Below are 20,601 nucleotides of genomic sequence, written 5' to 3' on the forward strand. Positions count from 1 at the left end.
CAAATATGCAACTTAGAAACTTAGTGAGTTGTGTGCATAAATCTCAATTAATGCCAATTAGTGCTGACAATTGCTTGTTAACATCCAATTAACAGTGCTGATTAGCTTGTTAACTAATTAAGTTATGTGTATTGTTATGGAATACACTTTGATTTCTGTGTGGAAATCTTGGCTTGATATATAGAATCTGGGGGCAAATGCGTGGACACATTCTACACATAGGCATGTTATCCCCTGGATTCTTTATAGCTCGACTTAATTTGCATGTGCAAATCCTGTCATAATCTGGATTTGCACATGCAACTTAATTAGTTAACAAGCCAATCAGTGCTGATAATTGCCGATTAACAAGCAATTATTGGCACTAATTGGCATTAATTAGAATTTACACGCACAACTGTCTGAGCGTATTCTATAATGTGATGCCCATAAATTCTAAGTCACATAGAGGGGCATAATCAAAAGGCGCTGGCCAAATAGTTGGCTGACCATCTCCGGCACCGGCGCCGCAAGCAGGCGGAGCCAACCGTATTTTCGAAAAAGATGGCCAGCTATCTTTTTCTTCATTAATACGGTTGGGCCCGGCCAAATGTCAGACTTCGCTGGGTTTGAGATGGCCGGCTTTGTTTTTCGGCCATAATGGAAAAAAATGCCGGCGATCTTAAACCCAGCAAAATCCAAGGCGTTTGGTCGTGGGAGGAGCCAGCATTTGTAGTACACTGGTCCCTCTGACATGCCAGGACACCAATCGGGCACCCTAGGGGGCACTTCTAAAATTAAAAAAAAAAAGTTCCCGGGAACATAGCTCCCTTCCCTTGGCTGTTTAGCCCCCCAACCCCACCCCAAAACCTACTCCCCACAACTCTACACCATTACCATAGCCCTAAGGGGTGAAGGGGGGCACCTACATGTGGGTACAGTGGGTTTTGGGTGAGTTTTGGAGGGCTCCCATTTACCACCACAAGTGGAACAGATGGGGGGGATGGGCCTGGGTCCACCTGTTTGACGTGCACTGCACCCAGTACAAACTGCTCTAGGGACTTGCATACTGCTGTCGGGGAGCTGGGTATGACATTTGAGGCTGGCATAGAGGCTGGCAAAAAGTTTTTTTTTTGTTTTTTTTTTGGGTGGGAGGGGGTTGGTGACCACTGGGGGAGTAAGGGGAGGTCATCCCCGATTCCCTCCGGTGGTCATTTGGTCAGTTGGGGCCCCTTTTTGAAACTTGGTTGTGAAAAAATAGGGACCAAGTAAAGCCGGTGAAATGCTCGTCAAGCCTGGCTTTTTTTTCCCATTATCAGGCGAAGCCGGCCATCTCGTAAGCACACCCCCATCCCACCTCCGTCCTGCCTTCACTACCCTGCCGACACGCCACCTTGATGTTTCACTGGCTCCGCAATGGAAAGCAGTTGAACCCAGCCAAAATCGGCTTTTGATTATACCGATTTCGCCGGGTTCAGGAGATCGCCGGCCATCTCCTGATTTGTGTTGGAAGATGGCTGGTGATCACTTTTGAAAATAAGCATGATAGTTGAAAAGGGGGAGGGGGTGGCCATGTGTGGAATGGGTGGGTCATGGGCATTTCTCAAATCTATATAGAATACACCTGGTCTATGCCTTATCTAGGTGTAGAGGTTTACACCAAGTTTTACTTGGCATAACTGCCCGCCACTGTATATATATATATATATATATATATATATATATATATATATAACACAGCATGTAAGACAACTTCCTGGTACAGCTTACAAGTGACCCATTCCCTCCAGAGTCCTTGAGACCTGCGTGGTTTCATGCCTCAGTCCAAGGTGCTTCCTCTGCCTCTATTTGTCAATTCCAGATATCCTATTTTTATGGGTATCCTATGCACCCCTCCCACTAGTGCAAAAAACCTCCATCTTGGGCATAGACAGCAAGCAGTTCACAGCCTCTCTCTCTCTCTCTCTCTCTCTCTCTCTCTCTCTCTCTCTCTCTCTCTCTCCACCCGCAAAACACATCATGCTTTTACCAAGCATTCAACATCTATCCCTGCAGTTAACTCAGCATCCTTCTCTCACGGCCTTCAGTATCTATCCAAGCAGACAATCTATTCAACATCCTTCTCTGTAGTAATTCAGAATCCATCTCTTCGGTCACTAAACTTCCACCCTTCAGACTGGACATATGGTAGCCAGGGCAGAACTTCCTCAACCACTTGCAATTAGTATGTTACTTGTTTACTCGTTTGTAATAAACAGTGGAAAATCAAGGAAAAAGTAGTTTTCCTTTTGGGTGTTGGGCTGTTTAGTTAACTATGGGGCTCTTTTACTAAGCTGCAGCAAAAAGTGGCCTGCTGTAGTGTGTGGTGTGTGTATTTGGCACGCGCTGGGCCAGTTTTTACCGCGTCTTGAGAAAAAGGGCTTTTCTCAATGGACCAGGAAAAGGGCCTTCAGTAAAATTGAAACCAATGCGTGCCTATTTATGACCTGAGTCCTTAACACCAACCATTGATCTAGTGGTAAGGACTCATGTACTACACACTGTGCGGTGACTGGTCAAGTGCACGTCAAGTGCCGATTAATGCAGAAAATGCCACGTGTGGTAGGAAATTTAAAAATAATTTGTCCTGGCGGTATGGGCGCACACCAAATCCAAAATGACTGCCAGGGGGTGCGCTAGCCTGGTGATAGTCTTATTTTGGCACACGCTACATGCGTGTAGAGCCTACCGTGCCTTTGTAAAAGGGGCTCCTATGTTTATGTTTTTATTATTTATAGCCTGCTTTTACCCAAGTTGGGTAACAAATCAGCTTATACTAAGAAATACATTTAACAAACAACCGAGTAAACACAAACATACAGAAAGCAATAGCGCCAATAAATCACAGGCAGATCATGGTAGTTCATAGGCTTGACTTAGCAGATAACATTTTAGCATCGGCTTATAGGATGCAACAGTCTGCTGTGATTTCAGCGCTAGAGGTGGTCTATTGTACTCAATAGGGCCAGCTAAAGAAAATGTGCCGGTCTCTGTAATGCGCAGGTCCAAACAACTTAAGCTAGTAATGCATGGAATGCCCATTATGGGAATAGTAGAATGAGTTATTGCCTCCCTCAACCTATCCATGCTCTGGGAATGCCACTACCAAAATGCATCCTTTACCCAATAAAGGATCAACAATTTTCATTTAGGGAACCTTTTAGTAAGACACGTAGGCACCTACATGCGTACAATATGCATCCAATTAGAATTACTGCCCAGCTACCGCGTGCAGCTGGTGGTCATTCTAATTTCTACGTGCATCCAAAATGCGCGGCAGAAAATAATTTCTACTTTTTGCTGTAATTGGCAGTGTAAACATGCTGATGATTACCACCCGGTTAGTGCATGAGACTTTGTCGCTAAGTCAACGGGTGGCGGTAAGGTCTCAGGCCCAAAATGGACGACGCGCTGATTTTTATTTTGCTGCACATCCATTTTCAGTTAAAAAAAGTCTTTTTGCAGACACGCTGAAAAATGGACCTGCGCACGTCCAATACACGCATCTACTACTACTACTTATCATTCTAAAGCGCTACTAGACGTACACAGCGCTGTACACTTGAACATGAAGAGACAGTCCCTGCTTGACAGAGCTTACAATCTAATACGGACAAACAGGACAAACGAGATAAGGGAATATTAAAGTGAGGATGATAAAATATGGGATCTGAACAAGTGAATAAGGGTTAAGAGTTAAAAGCTGTATCAAAAAGGTGGGCTTTTAGCTTAGTTTTGAAGACTGCCAGAGATGGAGCTTGACGTACCGGCTCAGGAAGTCTATTCCAGGCATATGGTGCAACAAGATAAAAGGAACGGAGTCTGGAGTTAGCAGTGAAGGAGAAGAGTGCAGATAAGAAAGATTTACCCAGTGAACGGAGTTCCCGGGGAGGAATGTAGGGAGAGATGAGAGTGGAGAGGTACTGAGGAGCTGCAGAGTGAATGCACTTATAGGTCAATAAGAGGAGTTTGAACTGTATGCGGAAATGGATAGGAAGCCAGTGAAGTGACTTGAGGAGAGGGCTAATATGAGCATAACGACACTGGCAGAATATTAGTCGTGCAGCAGAATTTTGAACAGATTGAAGAGGAGAGAGACGGCTAAGTGGGAGACCTGTGAGAAGCAAGTTGCAATAGTCTAAGCGAGAGGTGATGAGAGTGTGGATGAGGGTTCTGGTAGTGTGCTCAGAAAGGAAAGGGCGAATTTTGCTGATATTATAGAGAAAGAAACGACAGGTTTTAGCAGTCTGCTGAATATGTGCAGAGAAGGAGAGGGAGGAGTGCAGGCCATTTTTTAGCACACCTTAGTAAAAGAGCCCTTTAGCTCTTTAACTGTCCATTTCCCTATCATTTTAGGTCTGCATAATACCGGTAGTTCTGGTCAATCACAGGCTAAGCATATCAGTAACATCAGCCAAAACGCCAGATAATACAAAAGAATTCTAGTAACCTCCTGTAACTAAAGACAGAAAGATCCTTTTCTCCACCCCACCCTGAGACCTCCCCTTCTTCCTCTTTTCCTCCCTCTCAGAGCTTGAGGAAATTTATTATACTATGTGTGACTCAGGCTGAGAGAGGTACGCAAGGTTAAAAAAAAAAGAGAGAGAGAAAGACTGACTACAGTAGAAGTAAAGGCTACAGGAAACAACTTTCCAGGCAGAAACAAATCCTGAGTCCCTAGCTAAGGCAAATAGCCAGTAGCAGCTGCTGTTGGAGTGCCTGCCATGCCTTCATACACTGTGACAGTGGCCACAGGAAGCCAGTGGTTCGCAGGCACTGATGATTATATCTACATCACATTGGAGGGGTCCCAAGGATGCAGCGAGAAGAACCTGCTTGACAAACCCCTCTACAATGATTTTGAAAGAGGAGCGGTGAGTGTTTCAGATCCTCCCCTGGTGCATCTCTGGATAGTGTAAGCTTGTCTCACTCTGTCTCTTTTTCTGACAACTGAGTGCATCTGAAAGCATTTCTCAGTTCTCTTTCTGACAGGTGAGGGTAGACATTTGTATTCTATCGCTCTCTTGCTTCTTGTAAATGCAGATTTTCTGTAATACATCTCAGCTACTGGATCCAATACCTTTATCAGTTTTACCAGTTTTGTTGGTGGAGAGCTTTGCCTTGTGTGTTTGATGCTGCCTAGTGCCTACAATCTGTGGGGAATTGAAAGATATTAATGGATTGAGGCTCTGGGGAACTGAAATAATGGCATGTGGAGTGAGCATTTTAAAAGTTTCCTATTGTTTTTTTCTGTCATTTTTCTTTTTTTTTTTCTTTTTTATTTCATTTTGTTTAGTTTTTTTTTTTCTTTTAGTGCACACTAAGAGGTCCTTTTACAAACCTGTGGTAGAAAGTGCCCTTATATGGGTCTTTCCTGCTTGCTACGGCCATTTTCATTTCTGCCAGAAAATGGTTGATTTTCCATTTTCTGAATTAATGGCCACCCACTAAGGTTCTAAATTAAAAAAAACAAAACAGGAAGAGAACCAAAAAAGATAAACAACAAAATAAAAGTTTTTAGCCATGCTTGAATGGAGTGCTATTACTATGACCTGTTGACCCTGATGCAACATCAACATGCTGACTATCATTGGTCCTGGTCTTTGTTTCCACATCCTGGGAGAAAGAGACATGATTGCAGTGAAGTAACGCTTGTTGTAGTATTAAGAGATTGACATTACGTTACAGCACGATGACATTTGCAAGTCAGTAAGTTTGTCCTAAGGAGGCTTTTTGCCTATGAAGAAGCAAGACAGATCTTGTGGCTTTTAAACCATGAGCTTTTTGAAGCCTGGTGGCTTCTTGAGGCTTTTTCCTCCTTGATATATGCATACATATAAAGTTTATTTTGCTCTTCGCCCACTAATGTTGTCATCAGTTCATGAGCCCTTACCACCACCTATTTGTAGGTGGCAAGAGGTCACGCACTAATTAGTTAGCGTACGACAATGTAGATGCGCTAACTGATTAGCATGGAAATGCACACTTTCTGGCCAACCTCAGACATGCCCCCCCCAAATTAAAATTTTTTAGTGCGTGGTTTGTGCACGCACATTCAGAACTTACTGTGTGACACCTCTGTGCATCCCGCTGTAAGCCCTTTAAGCTGTGGTAAGCACATGCTAGTGCTTACCATAGCTTAGTAAAAGGAGGCCTTAATGTCTGCTATATCGATTTAGTGTGCATAGCAAACCTGTGGCATTGGCACACAGGTTTGCTACGCACCGAGGCCCCCTTTTACCGCTGCCAGTAAAAAGCTTTTTTTCTTTTAAATAAGGAAATGGCCATGTGGTAAGTTAAACTCTTCCAAGCAGCCATTTCCTGGGGCTCCAGCGGTAACCGCCAGGTGCACCTCTGGCGCCAGAAAATTAAAAAATATTTTCTAGTGTCAGAATTGGCGCTTGGTGGGGCAGTAGGGCCAAATCACCACACACCAAGCCGACGCTACCTCTATCGCCCTTTTGTAAAGCGGCCCCTAAGTGAGGAGTTATCAATGTGGGCTACTTAAAGATGTATTATTTTACTGTTAACCCCCGTTTTTAGTAACTAGGTCTCATTGCATGAAATGGGACCTCTGCTAAAATAGAATGAGTTAGGGGGAAGTCATCAATGTGGGCTACCATTAAAGGTGAAGTTATCAACTTGAGCTACTATTAATTTCTTATGGACTTTTCCTTAACAAACGTATCCAACCCTCTCTTTAATACCACTGTATTAGTCTCATTGACTATGAAAAAAAATACTACTATTTGTTTTTAATCTGCAGGTTTTCATTTTCATGATATGGTTTCCTATTTTAATGTTGACAATTCATCCAGCAAATTGTTTTGTTTTGTTTTTTCATGCAGCACTCATTTAAACTGTGCATAATGCTGACAGAGAATGAGGTCCTGTGGGGTACATTTATTTATTTGTTTTACATAATTAACCACCCTTCTAGTACAAATCATGTACATCAATTAAAGTGGTTTACAAGTAAAGTCTAGCACTTGTCATAACAATTTAAAAAGTCATATGAGGCACATAATTGTTGACAATCTAAGAGTAATCAAATACCTAGCAATTTAAAATGATACATAAACAACAAAATGGGTGACAATCTAAAACTAATCACAAACACATATATACATAACAAAGAAATTAGACAGTTTAAGATTTAGACTCTACACCATGGGTCTTCCATATCGGCATTGCTCATATAATCCCCAACTCTTTGACTCATAAATGCTAACATCTAGTAGTTATATCCTCCATATACCAGTATAAGTACCTACAACAACTGCAAGATCCTAGGAATTCCCATGAACTTTTCCATTACCTAACGTGGAGGGGCATAATTGAACAGGGCTGGCAATCTCTAAAGACGGCCCCGTTAGGCGGCGTACCCAACTGTATTATCGAAACAAGATGGCCGGCCATCTTTTGTTTCGATAATACGGTTGGGGCCGGCCAAATCTCAATATTTGGGCCGCCCTTAGAGATTGCCGACATTAGAGATGGCCGCCATTGGTTTTCGCCGATAATGGAAACTAATGGCGGCCATCTCAAACCCGACCAAATCCAAGCCATTTGGTCGTGGGAGGAGCCAGCATTTGTAGTGCACTGGTCCCCCTGACATGCCAGGACACCAACCGGGCACCCTAGGGGGCACTGCAGTGGACTTCACAAAATGATCCCAGGTGCATAGCTCCCTTACCTTGGGTGCTGAGCCCCTCAAAACCCACTCCCCACAACTGTACACCACTACCATAGCCCTTAGGGATGAAGGGGGGCACCTACATGTGGGTACAGTGGGTTTCGGGTGGGTTTTGGAGGGCTCACATTTACCACCACAAGTGTAACAGGTAGGAGGGAGATGGGCCTGGGTCCGCCTGCCTGAAGTGCACTGCACCCACTAAAAACTGCTCCATGGACCTGCATACTGCTATGATGGAGCTGGGCATGACATTTGAGGCTGGCATAGAGGGTGGCAAAAAAATGTTTTTTAATTTTTTTTGGGGGGTGGAGGGGGTTGGTGACCACTGGGGGAGTTAGGGGAGATGATCCCTGATTCCCTCTGGTGATCATCTGGTAAGTTTGGGTACCTTTTCAAGGCTTGGGCGTGAACTAAAAGAGACCAAGTAAAGCCGGCCAAATGCTCATCAGGGCCGGGCTTCTTTTTTCCATTATTGGCCGAGGCCGGCCATCTCTTAACCACGCCCCCATCCTGCCTTCGCTACCCTGCCGACACGCCCTCTTGAACTTTGGCCAGCCCTGTGATGGAAAGCAGTTGAAGCTGGCCAAAATCGGCTTTAGATTATAACGAATTGGCCGGCTTTAGGAGAAGGTCGGCCATCTCCCGATTTGTGTCGGAAGATGGCCGCCCTTCTCCTTTGAAAATAAGCAGGATAGTCCCCCCCCCGGGCCATCAAGGAGGGGGGTGGGGGGCAAGATTCTCCCGGGCCTGGCCTCCAACAGGGGCCCGGTGCTGGGGTCTATCTCTCTCCTGCTCCTGACGGGATCCAGGTGATCGTGTTAACACAATCACCTGGGTCCCGACAGGAGCAGGAGAGAGACAGACTCTGGCACTGGGCCCTCTTTAGAGGCTGGGAGGAGCAGACACAGGATTCTAAATTGGGTTTGGTTTCAGGGCCTCTGATTTGGCTGGTGGAGGTCCCCAAGCCCCGCCAGCAGAAGCCTTCTCCAGTGCTGTTCTCTGCCACATTGCCAGCCCTGCTTCCTCTCACGTTGCACATGATCGGTTTTTATGAAATTGAGCATGCATGATGTGAGGGGAAGCCACCGTAAGGCAGGCAATGCGGCAGTGTTGGAGGAAGGCTTCTGCTGGTAGAGCTTGGGGACCTCCACCAGCCAGGGCATATGGAGTTGTGGTGGGGGGCAGGGAGGTGGGGCAAAATGTCCCCCCCCCCCCCACTTTGGGCTCTGGCCCTCACCAATTTTTTAAGTCTGATTACGCAGCTTCCTGGGGGGGGGCAGCGGTGGTCCTGCCCCAGGTCTGGCTCAGTCTCTCGGCAGCCCTGAACCCCCCCTGTTTTCTAAGCCGTGCAACAATGCCGACAACCCGTTCATAGTGAATGGGCTATGTTGGCATTAGCACACCACCAGACGCTAGTGCGGCTTAGTAAACAGTGGGGGGTAAATGCCAGCCGATAAAGACCTGCATGGTCTATCCAGTCTGCACAACAAGGTGGTCACAGTTGAATTTGGCACTCTGCCCACTTCTTCATGATTAAACCAGGAGCATAGCCAGATCAGCGGGAGGGGGTCCAGAGCCCGAGGTGAGGGGCACATTTTAGCCCCCCCTGGTGCCGCTGACCCCCCCGCCGCTAACTTTGATGACCCCTGCTGACGACCCTCTCGACCCCCCCCTCCCACCGCCAACCCTCCCCCGCCATCGCCTATCTTTGCTGGTGGGGGACTCCATTCCCTGCCAGCCGAGGAGGTCCTCTTTCTTCCTGTGAAGGCTTTGTTCTGTTTCTGATGACGTCAGATTCACAGAAACAGAATTGGCTGATCTGCAAGGCTTCGTTCTGTTTCTGTACAATGTGCAGGACGTCAGAAACAGAACGAAGCCTTCGCGGGAAGATGAGGACCTCCTCGGCTGGCGGGGATTGGGGTTCCCCGCCAGCAAAGGTAGCCCATGGCGACGGCGGGGGAGGGTTGGCGGCGGGAGGGGGAGTTGAGAGGGTCGTCGGCAGGGGGGTCCATGGCCAAATCTATGGGGGCCCAGGCCCCTCCTGGCCCCACGTAGCTACGCCACTGGATTAAACACTGGTATATTTAATCTTTATCTATCCCTGCCATTATTGGGGTATAGACTGTAGAAGTCTACCTAGCACCAGTCCAATTTCCAACTGCCCTTAGGGGCCCTTTTACTAAGCTGCATAGGTGCCTACGCGCACCCAACGCGCATCAATTTTTAGTTACCGCTCGGCTATCGCATGGCCCTTGCGGTAATTTCATTTTTGATGTGCGTCTACTATGCGTGCCGGAAAAGTAATTTTTATTTTCTGGTGCGCAGCAGAAACCGGGCAGTCGTCGTCAATCTACGTGTGTAGAAAATTACTGCACAGTTACCGCGTGAGACCTTACCGCTAATTCAATGGCTGGCGGTAAGGTGTCAGACCCAAAATGGACACGCGCCGATTTTTATTTTGCCGCATGTCCATTTTAGACAAAAAATTTTTAACGGCCTTTTTTTAATAGGCGCACTGAAAAATGGATCTGCGCGTGCCCAAAACACGCGCCTACACTAGCGCAGCCCATTTTTTTGGTGCACTTTAGTAAAAGGGCCCCTTAATCCTGATCTGTTTTTGCCTTTACTTTATACAGATCTACCAATACATTTCCTCAGAAACACACTCTTCTTAAGTTAAAAGAAAATGCCAGATGCCTATCGAGTCTCTTCATATATTTACATGGGATAGTTAGAGTTACTGTGCTGGTTTTAACACTTGCTCATACATTATCCCTTTGCTCTACCCAGTCTGCCTTTTTTTCTAATATGTCTTAGAAATGAATAAGCATCCAGTATCTCCTACTGATGCAACTGATAAGTTCTTTCCCCTCAAGCAGTTTACAATCTAAGGAGCATATGTACTTAAATGTAAAAGATAAGCAGATCATTAATATTAAGCTTGGGACAATGCAAATTGTGATAGGCAATGAGATTTGTATTAACCCACTGCCAGCACAAAAACATAGCTCCTTAGGGTATAGTCATGGGTTTGTGTAAACCTCCAGGGGTAACAGAAGACCCAATGTGACCTATGATGACCCTTGCATTCCCTCTTCTGAAGTGATAGCAAAAGATCACTGTGAACCAAATAAGTACCCCTAAGGAGGAATAGGCATCTTTGTAGGGCAGTAGGCGTTGGGGGAGAACGGTTGGGGGAGAACGATAGCACGGTGACAGAATAGTCAGCAAGAAAGTAGCAGAGAAATAACAAGGTAGCAGGCTTTTGAGTACCAGTGAGCATACCTCGACCTGCTGCATTCTGTCCCCCTGACAGAAAGCTTGTGTTGGAGAGGGTAGGACTTGGCAGCTATAAGTGCACAGAGCACTCAAAAGTCTGCTTCTATGCTGCTCTTCTCAACTGAGTTGGCTCTGTTGGACATAAGGCGGCGGCAGCAGCAGCAGTGGTGATAGGGGGAAGGGAAGAAGTGGAGATGCTGGACACCTGGGGAGGGGGCAGGAAAAGACTTAGATGCTGGACATTTAAGGGGGAAGGGAAGGGGTGATGCTGGCCACATGGGGGGGGGAAGGGCAGGAAAGGAAAGGGGAGATGCTGACCACTTACGTGTGGTAGGGAAGGGAAAGAGAGATGCTATACTATGGAAGCAGGGGAGAAGAAGTAGGGTCTTGAGCTATCCAAGGAGTGAGGCACACGGTTGAATGTTCATCTAGGGTGTCAGATACCCTTGGACTGGGCTTGAGCTCCTCCTTCCCTGTCCCCTAGCCATGATAAAGCTTTGCTATGAGCCAAAAGAGACCCTCCTTCACTCTATCCTCTGTTTTCATCAGGTCAGTTGGCACTGATTTGTGTGCTTGAGCAGATGGGTGGGAGTTGCAACCTTTCTCTTCTCCTCCTTTCTCTACATTATTAATGTCTGATGGAGTCGGCAGTAAAGTCAACATGTGGAGAAGGATGGGAACTAGAAAAGGACTCCTTTAACCATGGGGGTGTTTTGTTGGGGCACTTCTTTAGACTGATAATACCTTTTGTTATTACTTGGGGAAGAGCGTGTTTCAGGAATCGTTATGACTTACCCTAAGCCTTTCATTATTTCAGCAAAAGCTCCTGGGTTTAAATGCCCCATTTAATTTTTTTGCAGTTTAAAACCTCCTTTCTGAAAGATGCACAAGATACTTTGGCCATTTAACAAGGAGCTTTGGAGGCAATGAAGCCAGCAGTTCATGTGTATTAGCATTATTTTTTTAATGCAGCTTACAACATTGACACCTAATTGTGAATAAAAAGAAATGCTAGAGAGGTATAAGAGTACTGAAGACCCATTTATCACAGTTTCTAGACTGCACTATCCGAGGTCCTAGGTAATTTAAAATTTAAAACATTCATAAAATAAACCAAAAACAATACAATAACTATGTACAGACACGCAACATCCAATATCCAGCAGCCAGTATAATAAAAATGTAACATCTTACATTGGTTAATCAAAAACCTGAGTAAATAGATATGCCATAAGACATATACAAAAAAATATTTGCAAAAAGGTAATGTCTTTCCTTGCTGTTGGGTTTCCTTCTAGAAATTCAATCAAACAACTTACTGTGAACCTAATGCATAGAGTCACTGGTATATTCTCTGGAAGAGATTTGCATACTAAAATTTCCATGAGATGAAAGGATGTTGTTCATGACCAGGTACAACAATGGAAGTACAGTAAGACTTAAGGAAGAGCAAAGAGGGTGTGTGCAACACCTGTGTATGGCAAAGGCACACAGTGAAACCAAAGGCAGAGAGGACTGCTCAGTTACTGAGGGGCCTTTTTAATAAGCCGTGTAAGCGTCAACACACGCCCAACGTGCACCAAAATGGAGTTACCGCCTGGCTATGGTATGGCTCTTGCAGTAACTTCATTTTTGGTGCGCGTCCGAAAAATAATTTTTTTTTTCGGACGCGTGTCAAGTGGCATTTGATGCGTGCAGGTCATTACCGTCCGGTTACCACATGAGTCTTTACTGCTAGGTCAATGGCTGGCGGTAAGGTTGCAGACCCAAAATGGACGCGCGGCAATTTTGATTTTGTCGAACGTCCATTTTCAGCAAACATTTTAAAAAAGGCCTTTTTTACAAGCGCGCTGGAAAATGGATTAACGCGTGCCCAAAACCCACGCCTACACTACCGCAAGCCAGTGCACCTTAGTAAAAAGACCCCTTATTTGGATAAAGAGAACAGGCTGTGAGTCAGCAGAGATGTGATGGAAAACTCATCTCTAGAATAAGAGAAAGGTCACGTCTAGGGCACTGACTGAACCCGAAAGTTTCATCATAGTGTAAAGCCTTTCATCAGTTAAAGCCTAATTTTAGCTTTGGGGGCTACTTTCTTTCTTAAATTTCTGTGTAACAGTCTTGTTAACTTTGACAGCAATAATTATGTTTTCTTAGATCATTTTTAGTTGGAAAATGTGTTACTCAAAATGAAACAAACTGAGCAAGTTTCTGGAACTTAATCTGGTATTTAGTTAAAAAGGACTTCAGGATGGAAATTATCAGTGTGGACTACTGTTAAGACGGATTATTAATAATTAGGTCTCATGGCATAAATGGGACCTGTGCTAAAATAGCTCAGGTTATTGGTAAAATAACACATCTTAATGGTATTCCACGTTGATAACTTCCCCCCTTAATTTGAGTTCTAAATGTTAATGTTTTTATCTCAACAAGTTTTAGCTTTAATGTTTAATAATTCTTTCTTTGTAACTCATAGTTTTCTGGTTTTGTTCCTCAGTAATGTGGGCTAAATGCATACTTTTATGTTATCTTTGTATATAATTATTCTTCAATTTCTTTATTTTGCTATATATATTGTGAAAATTAAACATTAAAAACAGAAAGGATTGGGTTTCATGAAGACTCTTTATTATCATGGGTGTAGTTTGGGGGGGGGGGTGAGTGAAGCATTGCCCCCCCCCAAATGAGCTACCACACCATTTTTCTGCTTGGCATCCCCCTGAGTGGTGCAGCTGCAGCAGCATCTGTCTTTCCAGCCCCACGGTACCCAGTATCACTCCTCCCCTGAGCCCTCCAATCCCTCAAGCCACCGGCAGCCTCAGTGAGAAATCGGTACGCATACTGCTTTAGACCTGCCCCCGGAAGCCTTTCTTACTCCTTCATCTTCCTGTTCCCGCGTAGGCAGGAAGTTGTAGGAGAGAGAAGAGCTTCTGGGGCACGTCTAAAGCAGCGTGCATACTTCTTTCTTGCTGAGGCTACCGGTGGCTCAGGGGATTAGAAGACAGGGGGAGAGAAAGAAATTGGAAGACTCCAGTGCTGTGGCGGGGGAGGGGGGGGGGGCGAGCCGAGCTGATAACGGGCCCCACAGGGCTGGAAGGAGAGCGAGTAAGATGGGGGCAGGCCCCAGCAGGGAAAGATGTTTTAAAAAATGAGACCACTGGGGAGGGGGGGGGGGGGAGGAGTAAGAGAGAGAGGGATGGGGAAGGAGCAGAAGATGGATGGGACTAGGGGGTGTGGGTGGGGTATATTGATGAGTTGGGAGAATGAGTGACATTGTTAAATGAGGGTTAAGAGAAAAGGGTTTAACTGTGAATGGTTGAGACATAATGAGAATGACCTGGAAGACTAGAGAGAGGATGAGGCATTGGGGTGAGGGTACTTGGGAGACTGCCCCTATCGGACCGACCGTTCACTTGTCTATTAGATTGTAAGCTCTTTGAGCAGGGACTGTCTCTCTTTGTTAAATTGTACAGCGCTGCGTAACCCTAGTAGCGCTCTAGAAATGTTAAGTAGTAGTAGTAGTAGAAAGAGGATGGGTCTCTGAATGGGTTGAAGGTGGAAATGGGGCTGAAAACATTGTGAAAGAGAGGCAATAGGACGTGGGGTATAAGGTAAGAGATGGAAGAATGGCCTTGGAGGCAAGGGAAGGAAGGAGAGGCAGGGATGGAGCTAGGACTGATAAAGCAAAAGATCAGCACCAGATAGAAGTAGAAAAGGAAAGAAAGACAAGAGGAGAGAGAAGAAATGGAAAAGCCAATCTGAAAAAGAATTTAGAAGACTGACACATGGAAAGTGGAATAGAGTGGGACAAGCGAATCAGGAAAGTAAAGTGCTCAGACAACAAAGGTAGAAAAGAAAAAAATTATTTTTATTTAATATTTTTTAAAGATTGAGATGTGCCTGCTTTGGGAAATGTACATTTATTTATTTTGTTTTTTATTTTGCACAGTACAAGAGAAAAAAAAACATTTCTGTTTCTCTCCTACCAGTATTGCCCTGCTTGTAGAGTCTGGCTTTCTTGGGTGGAGGGGGGGGGGGGGGGGGGGTGTCTCCATTTCAGTTTTGTCTGAATGGTTTTTTGTGCTCCCCTATTTATCTCTCTCTCTCTCTCTCTCTATATATATATATATATATCTTTTTATATAGATATATAGATCTATCTATCTATCTATCTATCTATAATATTATATTATATTTCATATTCAGTGTCTTAGGCTTATGTGTGTTTTGAATAACTATAATGAATATATATAAGATGTATGTACAGTGGTGGAAATAAGTATTTGATCCCTTGCTGATTTTGTAAGTTTGCCCACTGACAAAGACATGAGCAGCCCATAATTGAAGGGTAGGTTATTGGTAACAGTGAGAGATAGCACATCACAAATTAAATCCGGAAAATCACATTGTGGAAAGTATATGAATTTATTTGCATTCTGCAGAGGGAAATAAGTATTTAATCCCTCTGGCAAACAAGACCTAATACTTGGTGGCAAAACCCTTGTTGGCAAGCACAGCGGTCAGACGTCTTCTGTAGTTGATGATGAGGTTTGCACACATGTCAGGAGGAATTTTGGTCCACTCCTCTTTGCAGATCATCTCTAAATCATTAAGAGTTCTGGGCTGTCGCTTGGCAACTCGCAGCTTCAGCTCCCTCCATAAGTTTTCAATGGGATTAAGGTCTGGTGACTGGCTAGGCCACTCCATGACCCTAATGTGCTTCTTCCTGAGCCACTCCTTTGTTGCCTTGGCTGTATGTTTTGGGTCAATGTCGTGCTGGAAGACCCAGCCACGACCCATTTTTAAGGCCCTGGCGGAGGGAAGGAGGTTGTCACTCAGAATTGTACGGTACATGGCCCCATCCATTCTCCCATTGATGCGGTGAAGTAGTCCTGTGCCCTTAGCAGAGAAACACCCCCAAAACATAACATTTCCACCTCCATGCTTGACAGTGGGGACGGTGTTCTTTGGGTCATAGGCAGCATTTCTCTTCCTCCAAACACGGCGAGTTGAGTTCATGCCAAAGAGCTCAATTTTTGTCTCATCTGACCACAGCACCTTCTCCCAATCACTCTCGGCATCATCCAGGTGTTCACTGGCAAACTTCAGACGGGCCGTCACATGTGCCTTCCGGAGCAGGGGGACCTTGCGGGCACTGCAGGATTGCAATCCGTTATGTCGTAATGTGTTACCAATGGTTTTCGTGGTGACAGTGGTCCCAGCTGCCTTGAGATCATTGACAAGTTCCCCCCTTGTAGTTGTAGGCTGATTTCTAACCTTCCTCATGATCAAGGATACCCCACGAGGTGAGATTTTGCGTGGAGCCCCAGATCTTTGTCGATTGACAGTCATTTTGTACTTCTTCCATTTTCTTACTATGGCACCAACAGTTGTCTCCTTCTCGCCCAGCGTCTTACTGATGGTTTTGTAGCCCATTCCAGCCTTGTGCAGGTGTATGATCTTGTCCCTGACATCCTTAGACAGCTCCTTGCTCTTGGCCATTTTGTAGAGGTTAGAGTCTGACTGATTCACTGAGTCTGTGGACAGGTGTCTTTCATACAGGTGACCATTGCCGACAGCTGTCTGTCATGCAGGTAACGAGTTGATTTGGAGCATCTACCTGGTCTGGTGGGGGATCAAATACTTATTTCCCTCTGCAGAATGCAAATAAATTCATATACTTTCCACAATGTGATTTTCCGGATTTAATTTGTGATGTGCTATCTCTCACTGTTACCAATAACCTACCCTTCAATTATGGGCTGCTCATGTCTTTGTCAGTGGGCAAACTTACAAAATCAGCAAGGGATCAAATACTTATTTCCACCACTGTATGTGAATGAATATGCTAATGTACCATGCCCCACCCTTTGCCCCCCCCCCCCAAATGAAACTGTCAAATTATGCCCATGTTTATTACAGAGGAAGCAGCTTGCGTGTAGTTTGACTCCAGGAGAAAATAAGCACCAGTATGTATATCAGATTTTGTGTGTGTGTGTGTTCATACAAAGTTCAAGCATGTTGCATAACAAAAGTTTACTAGTACTGTAATAACTACAAATCTCATTGCTGGGGGTGCAACTACCCGCGTTGGGCCAGCAGTAGTTCCGGATTACTGCTCGGCAAGCCCATTGCTGCGTGGCAACCATTTAGTAAAAGGGCCCCATAACCAGCCAGGTTGACCACATAAATAGGATCCCATAAAAGTCAGTTCTATCTTTAGCCCAGAGGTTTTCATCCCAGTCTTCAGGGCACATGCAGCCAGTCAGAGTTTTCAGGATATCCAGTGGGGATATCCTGAAAACCTGGACTGGCTGAGTGTGCACTGAAGACTGGGTTGAAAACCTCTGCCTTAACCAGTTAAGTGGTGAATCTTGGACTTGCACGATAATGCATTAGCCAGCTCCGCCAAACTGGATGTTCAATGCCAGTGCCCAGACATGACCCAGCATTGACTTTCTGGGTTTAATGCTGGCGGAAGTCATCAAAATGCTGAGCACCACTGGCTCAATATTGACCCCAAAAAGTGCATACCATTATCAAAGAGTGTGTACACTTTTTTCAGTAGTGCGTGCATTGCGTGAACCATCATTTATCATATTTCTATAACATTACATTAAGGTCTTATAGCCCACTACAACCAACAAGTTCTAAGCGGATAATAAGAAGAAAAGGAGCATACTCCAGGAAGCTGAACAATCACAAACTTTAAAGCCCAAGCACAATATCTATAAATTATAAAACATATTTCCTAAAAAGAAAAGTCTTAAGTAATTTCCGAAACTCATGGAGATGTTCTATATGTCTTAAAAAGATGAAAGAGAATTCCAACTAGAGGCTGCTTGATAAGTCAGAGAGGATTTTAAAGGATGCCAAGCCTTTTCTTTTCGAATGGAAGGGAAATCTGATAAAAAAAGATTTCTGCTAACTCTCCGGTAATTCCTATTGAAAAAAAACCCCAAAACGATCTATTAAATAACTTGAAACATCTCCATGAAAAGCCCTAAAGGTCAGTACCAAAACATCTAAATTGCCTTCTGGCTTCCAGTGCCAACTAATGTAACTGTGATGTGAAGGGAGAAATGGAATCATATTTGCCTACCAAAAAGATAACTCTAACTGCAGCATTTTGTACTCTCTGTAACTTTACAATTAAAGATTTTGTACAGCCAATATAGATGGAATTACAATAATAATGGCAAAATTAAAGACTGCACTATTAAATAGAAAATCTTTGGGTCAAAATATCTACTATAATAAAACTCACCCTCAACGTTCTGAGGACACTGACTTCAGTGAAGCCAAGCCCTGACTTCCTTCAAAAAGGTTCGAAGGTTCGTGGTGGTGAAGCCACCAAAATCGCTCCGTGCCCCGCCCTCGAGGGCGGAGCAATGGCAGAACAACAAAGGGGTTGGCAGGGAGGCGTGGGGGGGGGGGAATCGCTCCGGGCCCCGCCCTTGAGGGCGGAGCAATGGCAGAACAATGAAGGGGTTGGCAGGGAGGGAGGCAGGGGAGGTTGGGAAATTGCTCCGGGCTCCGCCCTTGCGTCAAAACGTCATGACGTTGGGGGCGGAGCAATGGAAGAATATCGAAGGGGTTGGCCAGGGAGGGAGGGGTGTTGGCAACGAACACCTTGCTAGCGCCCATTTCATTTGCTCTGAAACGGGCCTCTTTTACTAGTTTACAAATAATACATAGCTTTTTTTTAATAAGAAAAAAGATTTACTAACCATCTTGTTAACTTGGGTATTATAACAAAGTTGACTGTCTAGATCAGTGATGGCGAACCTTTCAGAGACTGAGTGCCCAAACAGCAACTCCAAATCTAATTATTTATCACAAAGTGCCACCCCCTCCCCCTCATCCCCCTCCCCCTCCCTCTGAGTTCCAGGCCCCCTCCCTCCCTCCCCCCGAGTTCCAGGGTCCCCTTCTCCCAGTTCCAGGGTCCCCCCTCCCAGTTCCAGGGTCTCTCCCTCCCCTCTCCCTCCCAGTTCCAGGGTCTCTCCCTCTCCCCTCCTCCGAGTTCCAGGGTCGTCGTCCCTCCCTCCCTCCCTCCCTTCGAGTTCCAGGCCCCCTCCCTCCCTCCGTCTGAATTTTAAAATCTCTTGACTTACCTCGTCGGGGTGAGGCCTGGGACTGAACTGAGAGGGCCCAACAGCTGACACTCCAACAGGCACCACAGGCAGCCATCACGCACTGGCTGTTCGGCTCTGCAGCCGCTCCTCCTCTCGCTTCTCACGTCACCCCTGGAGTAGAACCCCAGAGGAGTGCAGCGATGTGAGAGGTGAGAGGAGGAGAGGCTGCAGAGCCGAACAGCCAGTGCGTGATGGCTGCCTGTGGTGCCGTGCTTGCTTTTAAAAAACATTTTTGCTTTTTCTTTTTGTAGCGGCCACTGCTGCGAGCGCTGCCATTACAGGCAGCTCCGCTCCGGAATGAAGGATGGGCGTGCGTGCCCTCTCTGGCACGCGTGCCATAGGTTCGCCATCACTGGTCTAGATAGTTTCAAGACTCTTGAAACTATAAAAGTATTGTTCTACCGTGCTGTTTAACACATGTATTTCTTATACTGTATCATGTTATTTCTATTTCTAGGATTCAATTTTTCATCTCCAAGTTTACTTCAATTATTCTTATGGTTGATCATTTCACTATTATGTTGTTAACAAAATTGTAAGTTTTATGTGAAGCTGTACCTGTTGTACATTGCCTTGGATGAATCTCTTTATAAAAATAGTTAGTAAATCCCAATAAGTACGGGGACCTTTTGCAAAGCTGCAGTAGAAAGTGGCATATGCACACTGCTGGGAAAGAATGCACACTCTTTGCTAATATGGTCTTGGAAGAGAGAGAGGAGATATGATTGAGACATTTAAATATCTCTGTTTTCAAAAGCTTTCAACATCTCACGTAATTGTATTGAAAACAGAGAAACTCCTTTAAATGACTTTTTGTGTATTGCCGTTAGAGAATATGGATACTTTGCCAGGTTCAAATTAAATCTAGAGAAGTCTGAGGCTCTTCCTTCCCTTGAGATGGTGCAGCGACCTTGGCTTGGTCTTTTCTCTTTATGCTGGGCAGAGGATTTGTTTGTTTATCTGAGGGTTCTCTTGTCTGTGAACACCAGTCAACTATATAAACTCAACTTTCATAGGCTAATGATACAAACTAAAGCACACTTGAAGATTTGGCAGGACCTTCCTCTCTCCCTTTCAGGTAGGATAGCTTTAATTCAAACAGTGATTTTCCCCAAATGGTTGTATACTATGCAAACTCTTCCTCTAACATTTCTGGGATAGGATTTGGCATCCTTATGGAGGGAATTAGGGCATTTTTAGTGGAGGGAGGGGGAAATCTAGGCTCCAACATGACGTTTTGGTTGGCAGTTGGTCAAGCAGAGGCCTGGGTATCCCTGATTTTAGACTTTATAGTTGGTCGTGCTTGCTGAGACATTTGGGTGATTGGCTTAAGGGAACAGAAGTGTTTATCCCCTCTCAGATAATAGAAATTAATCAACCATTTTATTTTCATTGCTAATAGTTTGAAGAGTTACACATTTTGTTAATCATTGCAATACTGTTTCCTTTTCTGTGCTATTATTGTAAAAC

General features: G+C 45.0%; 1 protein-coding gene across 1 annotated transcript in view; it reads left to right on the top strand.

The window, feature by feature from the left end:
• The first annotated feature begins 4,581 nt into the window (after positions 1-4,581).
• Positions 4,582-20,601, top strand: part of LOC115470372 (arachidonate 5-lipoxygenase-like) — a 137,906-nt gene continuing 121,886 nt past the window's right edge. The window contains exon 1 of the mRNA XM_030203480.1: positions 4,582-4,892. Coding sequence (XP_030059340.1) covers positions 4,743-4,892 — 150 coding nt within the window. The 5' untranslated portion in view covers positions 4,582-4,742. The remainder of the gene's footprint in view (positions 4,893-20,601) is intronic.

The sequence above is a fragment of the Microcaecilia unicolor genome, chromosome 5 (assembly GCF_901765095.1).
Source record: "Microcaecilia unicolor chromosome 5, aMicUni1.1, whole genome shotgun sequence".
NCBI lineage: Eukaryota > Metazoa > Chordata > Amphibia > Gymnophiona > Siphonopidae > Microcaecilia > Microcaecilia unicolor.